Here is an 8,405-nt window from a genome sequence, read left to right as displayed (position 1 = left end):
AGTTATATAAACAAACACTAACTTCACCTAACACTCTGATAATCGAAACCAAAAGATTATCGATTAGAGACCAGGTGAACGATATTAAAGGCAACAGTAAGCTTTTGAATGTCCTGAATGGTCTGATGAAAGTTGATGATTGGGAAAAATTACTGCCTTCACACCAAAACCAACAAGAACTGCCAGTGTGCTTCAATGATTACTCCATTAATAAAATTGCTACTAATCGATCCGACATGGACAATACAGTTTTGCATTTTCGGCTCCAATCGTATAGAATTCATAACCACCAAAAAACGTGACAATGTGAAAGTCTACGAGTCTTCAAACGGCATCTAAAAACCGATCTTTTTCATTCTGCTTATCGTGATTCTATCTAAACTTCGAACAAGACTGTTATTGTGATATTATAGTCGAATGAATGAACAGCTGTGATACGAAAATATAAACTATTGTACAACACCTCTGAGCACTATTTGTGGATACTGGCGCTATATCAAATAATAATAATGAAAATAATAATAATAATAATAATAATAATAATAATATATAATAATAATGATAATAATAATAATAATAATAATAATAATAATAAAAATAATAATAATAATAATAATAATAATAATAATAATAATAATAATAATAATAATAATAATAATAAAATAAAATAATAATAATAATAATAATAAATAATAATAATAATAATAATAATAATAATATAATAATAATAATAATAATAATAATAATAATAATAATAATAATAATAATAATAATAATAATAATAATAATAATAATAATAATGCTTATTATTATTATCATCATCATCATCATCATCATCATCATCATCATCATCATCATCATCATCATCATCATCATCATCACCATTATCAGTGTCATCAAATATATTACCTTTTTTATTATCTATTTAAACGATTACTCTTTAAATTACCAGGTCGTCCATTATTGTTCAATCCAGGAGGTTCAGATCAATCAGTCGTGTTAAAAGAGGGACATGATGTCACAATCATCTATAATGTTTATGCCCATCCACAACTTAAAGAATTTCGTCTGTACATATTTCGAGACAAAATGACATATTCCTTTATCAGGACTCCCTTTGATCCTCATCATTTTATACTAAATGGGAAGAAAGGATTCGGGAACAATGCTGACAGAGAAAGTATTTATATCGACATGCATAGTGAGGTGGATGTTAACAGTTCTGTAATGATCGTATTTTCTAACGTTCAATATGAAATGGCTGGTGCGTATAAATTTAGTATGTCCAATGGAATAGGAGACTGGCTTACTGTTACAATTAGCCTCAAAGGTAATAATATATTGTATTCATAATTTAATCTGACCATTCATCTTCTCCTCCTCCACCAACTCCTCCTTCTCCTCTTCGTCCTCCTCCTTCTGCTCCTCCTCCTCTTCGTCCTCCTCCTCCTGCTCCTCCTACTCGTCATCAACATCAACATTCATCATCATCATCATCATCATCATCATCATCATCATCATCATCATCATCATCATCATCATCATCATCATCATCATCAGTGTCATAATCTATATTATGTTTTCATTAAAATATCAATTATATTTCTTTACACTACCAGCTCCTCCATTTCTGTTCAATCCAAATGATTCTGATCAATCAGCAATTTTCATAGAGGGACAAGATGTCAAAATTAACTATCATATTTATGCCTATCCACAACTTAAAGAGTTTCGTCTGTACAGATTTCGAGACAACACGACACATTCATTTATCAGTACTTCTCCTGATCCTCATCATTTTATACTAAATGGGAACAAAGGATTAGTGAACAATGCTGAAGGAGAACGTATTTCTTTTTACATGAATAGTGAGGCGGATGTTCACACTTCTCTAATGATCAGATTTTCTAAACTTCAATCTGAAATGGCTGGTCGGTATAATTTAAGCATGTCCAATGGAATTGCTGATTGGCTTACTGCTAGAATTAACCTCAAAGGTAAGACCATTTTGTATCAATATTTGTTATATAGCGTCTGTCTCCTCTACCTATTTAGCATCTCCCGATCCTTTTCGACATCATTATCCTAATTATCATCATCATCATGGTCATCATCATATCATCATCATCATCATCATCATCATCATCATCATCTCATCATCATCATCATCATCATCATCATCATCATCATCATCATCATCATCACCACCACCACCACAACAACCAATATCAGTGTCATTATTTATGTCACTTTTTCTATTATGAATATCAATTGTTTTTGTCTATACTTCCAGCCCGCCCAAGTTTGTTCAATCCAAGTGATTCTGATCAATCAATAGTTTTCATAGAGGGACAAGATGCCACAATTAACTATTATGTTTATGCCTTTCCACAACTTAAAGAGTTTCGTCTGTACAGATTTCGAGAAAACACGACACATTCATTTATCAGGCCTTCTTTTGATCATTTTGTACTAAATGGGAACAAAAGTGTAGAGAACAATGCTGACAGAGAAAATATATATATTTACATGCATAGTGAGCCGGATGTTACCACTTCTGTAATGATCGAATTTTCTAACGTTCAATATGAAATGGCTGGTCGGTATAATTTTAGTATGTCCAATGGAATAGGAGACTGGCTAACTGTTCGAATTACCCTCAAAGGTAAGAATATATTGTATTGATAATTTATTCTGATCATTCGTCTACTCCTCCTCCTCATCGTCATCATCATCATCATCATCATCATCATCATCATCATCATCATCATCATCATCATCATCATCATCATCATCGTCGTCGTCATCATCATCATCATCACCATCATCTTCATCACCGTTATCAGTGTCATCAATTATATTACTTTCTTATTATCAATCTGAATGATTAATTTTTACACTACCAGCTATCCCAGGTTTGGTCAATCCAAGTGATTCTGATCAATCAGTAGTTTTCAAAGAGGGACAACATGTCACTATGATGTGTATTCCTATCCACAACTTAAGAATTTTGTCTGTACAGATTTCGAGACAACACGACATTATCATTTATCAGGACTCCCTTTGATCCTCCTCATTTTATACCAAATGGGAACAAAGGATTAGTAAACAATGCAGACAAAGAAAGTATTTCTATCGACATGCATAGTCAGGCGGATGTTAACACTTTTGTAATGATCAGATTTTCAAAGCTTCAATCAGAAATGACTGGACGGTGTTATTTTAACATGTCCAATGGAATCGGTGACTGACTTACAGTTAGTATTATCTTTAAAAAATAAGAACATTGTCTATTAATAATTTGTTATATACCATCTGTCTCCTCCTCCTCTTCAGCCTTACCCCATCCTTTTCGTCATCATCATCATCATCATCATCATCATCATCATCATCATCATCATCATCGACATCATCATTATCATCATCATCATCATCATCATCATCATCATCATCATCATCATCATCATCATCATCATCATCACAGAATACTGCACACTCAAACATTACTACTCTGGGCTCCTGTGTATTCTAGACATTATGATGAATCCTCTGTAGTTATGCCTGGACATTTTAGCTCTGTCGTAAAAGTATCGAGGATTTTTGCTCCACAGTGTTTTTCAAATTATAATTTATCACGAAAAATTTGAGTTATTAAACAGAATTTTACATTTTCCTACAAAGATTGTTTTCTTCTTCTTCTTCTTCTTCTTCTTCTTCTTCTTCTTCTTCTTCTTCTTCTTCTTCTTCTTCTTCTTCTTCTTCTTCTTCTTCTTCTTCTTCTTCTTCTTCTTCTTCTTCTTCTTCGAACAACCATCTGAGCTATCTAGCCACACAGAAATTATGGCTTCCAAACTCAGCACCAGTCCTGCGCATCTCTCTCTCTCTCTCTCTCTCTCTATCTCTCTCTCTCTCTGTCTCTCTCTCTCTCTCTCGACTTCCGTGTGGACCACAACAAGACCATCCTCTGTATGAACCAAGACATGTTAACATAATATTAACATAAATGACACACATTCACCAGCTCCGATATTGGGATGAATAAGATTCAGAAAAATTGTGGAACTGGCATTTGTATCAATACTGATGAGAAAAATACGATATGCCAAGCTCAGGATCCAATTGACAAGGCACCCTCCGTTTGGTTGGGAGAGAGGACAGAGAACGGTTCCACAACCGACTGAGCTATCTAGCCACACAAAAATATGGCATTCAATCTTAGTACCAATGGTGCTCTGCTCTCTCTCTCTCTCTCTCTCTCTCTCTCTCTATCTCTATCTCTCTCTCTCTCTCTATCTCTATCTCTCTCTCTCTTTCTCTCTCTCTCTTTCGCAGACTCTCTTTCAACTCTCTCGTTACCATTTGATGTTTCTGGGTGGTGGGGTGATGGTTTCTTGGCATCTTTTTTGAAACGTCGAGATTGGAAGACATACTCGACTGGTTCGAAAAGGAGAGGTAATCGACGATGGAGTTGGTATTTGGGACTCAGAATTTTCCACAGTTTCCCAATATAAAAATATGACCAGCAGAGTTGGTTGGCGTTGTTACAATCTGGAAAATGTTATCTGATAATGACTCACACAATTTAGTTGTGCCTGTAATGTTGTCCAGTATGATTTAATGGCCAGGACTCGTGTGTTGCAAGGTTAATGTTTTTTTGTTTTCGTTCCTAACATCTGGTAATTTTATTTAGTTTCTTTTTGTTTGCTGGCGGTCGGTAGATGGAGATGATGTTGTATCTTTAATTCTGGAGGGATAGTCTTAGATCAATCACCTTCTTTGTTTTGCAGCGCATTTCAGGGACCTCCATATGTTTAGATAATTTCATTTCATAAAATACGCTAATGCAACCAACTCGCTGATCATTCCTTGATGCGACCAAAATTGGTCCACAGCGCGTGTCATTGCCTTTGCAACTGGGTAGTCTCCAGACGTTGGAAGTCTCGTCTCTATTATAAATAATCAAAGTTCTTCTCAGAAACTAAATCTTCAAGTTCGTCTGTTAAAAGATGCGTTGGTAAAAAGACGTATAAATTCACGATGAATGGTAAAATGAGCGTTTGTAAAAAAATATGTTTAGAAAAAACCTCAGATATTATTTACTTCCATCATAAAAATTCCAAGCTGTAAAAATATCATTTGTAAAAATGCTATACATATTATATGTAAATAAACACTGCCATTTTACAAATACATGGGAATACAAATGTCCAAAGAATATAGGAGTATCAAAATAGCAAGAGTAAACAGAGGAGCACAGGACGAGGCGTCTTGTCTGTCAGGCAGATGGTATAATATTAATTGAGTGAAACGGATCTGAATCGAAAATGAAAGCACTCAGCTTACAGTCTAAGGTTTTTATTGTTTATGCTAGCGAAGAAGGTTTTGATGTGTTATTGTTCATACGAGAAATAAGCTGTTTTATTCATCTTTTGGACTTTACGTTTTGCAGTCCATCAAGAAGCTTAGTGATCATGACGAGAGATGAAATATTTTGACAATTCTTAATCGTTAGGTTTTGTTTTCACCTATACCTTTTCCATTCATTTATTCCACTAAATGTCATATTTTATTTTTCAGTTATCAGTCTTATGGACCAAAGAGTGAAAAATTCGCAGGCCCGACTGCATGAAATGGAGAATTCAATAGCAGGAAATGAAAATAAACGTTTTGATCGTGATGAATTAGAAGGTGTCATGAATATATTGGATGACTTTTCAAACACTGAGAATTTAAGCAAGGAACTAGGAGAAAGTGTCCTAAGAGCAGTCTCCACGATTACAGAATGCTGTGTAAACGCGATTAAAAACAAATCGCGTTTGCTTAAATACATCAAAAGAGTCGCTGCAAACATCCCGTTAGAGAGAGGCGGTTCATTCACGTTCACGTCATCCGACATTTCAATGGTAATTCTTGACGTCTCCGACAAACGACTGTCGGCACCCCATGTCTTATTCCCGGACCTATTGGATTCCCAACTCAATGACTCGATAGAGACACATTCGGATATGCATTTTAAACAATTTTGCGGAGGGCATTCCCACGAATGGATCCTTGATATACCGATGCATTCAATTAGAGAATCGCTCTCCGATGCCGAGATGTCCAGAGTGGATAGAATGATAGTCGCTATGGTCAGGGATGCTTCCCTTTTTGGTCAAAATGCAAACATCACAGATGGATATATACAAAGAAGAGTAGTTTCTGTTGAGATACCCGGGGTTAATGTTAATAACTTAGGTGATCCTGTCCAGATTGCTTTCAAACATAATGTAAACAATATGATTCCGACATGTGTGTTTTCCTACATGGACAATAACAACAATGGAGATGCCAGTAAATGGGAAGGACACGGATGCACCGTGGAGGAAACTGGAGACCAATGTGTTAACTGTGTCTGTAATCACCTGACTAGCTTTGCTCTATTGATGAGTCGAAATCAACAAAGAGCAAGTAGTGACCATAAGAAATCACTCGGGGTGATGTCGATTGCTGGATGTTCTTTGTCTGTCGTATCTCTATTGGCAACTTTGTTGACTTACGGCATCTTCCCCACCCTTCGCAGACACAAGCCGTCAAAAATTTTGATGCATTTGTGTGTATCTTTACTATTGTCAAACATTGCTTTCATTTTAAATGCAATTGTCGTGTACATATTGCATAACAATGATGGTGGCTATCTGTTGACCACATGCAAACTAGTCGCGATGCTGTTACACTATTTTACACTTGCCTCTCTTTTATGGATGACCTGCGACGCCTTTTACATTTACAAGGCGATGTCTGCAGTCTTTATGGACCATGGCATGCATTATATGAAAATCTTCTCTGCAGTATCTTGGGGAACCCCACTTTTGGTCGTGCTTCTGACTTCTGCAACGTACTCGTTTGAAAATTATGGACTAATAGGTGATGATATGTGTTGGGTTCTGATTCCAACAGCTTATATCGTATTCATTGCGCCCGTTTGCTTTCTTTTGCTATTTAACTACATAGCCTTTGGATACGTAATTTATCATCTCGTTCGAGCAACACGTCAATCTAGTCATTATACAACCCGGCAATCAATAGTTTATCAAGTAAAGGGCGCTGCGTCCCTCTCATGTCTACTAGGCCTAACGTGGGTCTTTGGACTTTTACAGCTCGGGACGGGATATGCCATTTTTGAATATTTGTTTATAATGTTCAATACTATGCAGGGATTTTTCATTTTCATATTTTTCTGTGCACTACATCGCGATGTGTGGAACCACTGGAAACAAAAAACTTCTATTAATAAGATGTCACGCTTTTATGTAAGTTTCATAAGTATCTTCAATCGATCAAGTAAAACATCACGTGACAAAATCAAAGTTGATACAGACATTTCAACAAACGTTATAAAATCAGAGCTGAGTGAAACTAATTTCAACAAATATTATGGCAATGAAGGAACTAGTGTTGATGGCTAAATGGGAATAAAATTCCTGATGTCAAGAAGAGCAACTGGTCCCTCTCTCTTGGGAAGTGTAAAACTGCACTTACGGAGTATTGAATACATAAAACAGTGTAATTGATCATTTGGTCACCGGGTGGTTACACCGTATTTAATAATAATAATAATAATAATAATAATAATAATAATAATAATAATAATAATAATAATAATAATAATATAATAATAATAATAATAATAATATAATAATAATAATAATAATAATAATAATAATAATAATAATAATAATAATAATAATAATAATAATAATAATAATAATAATAATAATAATAATAATAATATAATAATAATAATAATAATATATATATATATATATATATATATATATATATATATATATATATATATATATATATATATATATATTATTTTAATATTAACCACACTGTTGGAGTCAGTCTACATCGATGTTTCAGGCCTTTGTAGCCATCGCCAGGACTATGTGTTATTAAAATAATAATTCGCTCCATTGTTACATGTCGAGCACTATTCGTACCATATGTGTATCCAACACGATTCAATATATATATATATATATATATATATATATATATATATATATATATAATATATATATATATATATATATATATGATGGTCGTCAATACATATCGTCCTTCCACGCTCTTTTACCTCCCGTAATCATTAGATTATGACTATGCACCCGGCTAGAAAATGTTATGTCACCTTTTTGTCACGTATGTGCAGGGGAGTGACAAGAAGGAGTAGACAAATAGAAGTCAGATAGTTTCCCCATTGACCAAGAGTTGTCTGGTGCCGCGTTATTATTTTCTTCCCCTATTTTAGTCGGGTTAAAGCTCCTGACACTCGACTGATAGTAAGAAAATGTTTTAAGTTTAAGGTAGTAGTAGTAGTAGTAGTAGTAGTAGTAGTAGTAGTAGTAGTAGTAGTA

The 8,405-nt window shown here is 34.4% G+C and overlaps 2 protein-coding genes across 2 annotated transcripts in view; both read left to right on the top strand.

Moving 5' to 3' along the window:
- The window catches only part of LOC144960431 (uncharacterized), a 6,496-nt gene extending 3,715 nt beyond the window's left edge, over nucleotides 1–2,781 (top strand). Inside the window, exons 3-5 of the mRNA XM_078893512.1 lie at nucleotides 953–1,330; nucleotides 1,620–1,997; nucleotides 2,294–2,781. Coding sequence (XP_078749638.1) covers nucleotides 953–1,330; nucleotides 1,620–1,997; nucleotides 2,294–2,685 — 1,148 coding nt within the window. The 3' untranslated portion in view covers nucleotides 2,686–2,781. The remainder of the gene's footprint in view (nucleotides 1–952; nucleotides 1,331–1,619; nucleotides 1,998–2,293) is intronic.
- Nucleotides 2,782–4,394: 1,613 nt separating this feature from the next.
- Nucleotides 4,395–7,580, top strand: LOC144960533 (adhesion G-protein coupled receptor G2-like). Its single transcript, XM_078893723.1, has one exon. It carries the CDS (start codon nucleotides 5,589–5,591, stop codon nucleotides 7,446–7,448), a length of 1,860 nt encoding a protein of 619 aa, XP_078749849.1. The 5' UTR covers nucleotides 4,395–5,588; the 3' UTR covers nucleotides 7,449–7,580.
- The last annotated feature ends 825 nt before the right edge of the window (nucleotides 7,581–8,405 follow it).

This window comes from Berghia stephanieae, chromosome 15, assembly GCF_034508935.2.
Source record: "Berghia stephanieae isolate SIO BIC M18660-M18661 chromosome 15, UCSD_Bste_1.3, whole genome shotgun sequence".
Lineage (NCBI taxonomy): Eukaryota > Metazoa > Mollusca > Gastropoda > Nudibranchia > Aeolidiidae > Berghia > Berghia stephanieae.
The sequence above is the reverse complement of the archived record's forward strand: the minus strand, read 5'-3'. Positions and strand labels throughout refer to the sequence as shown.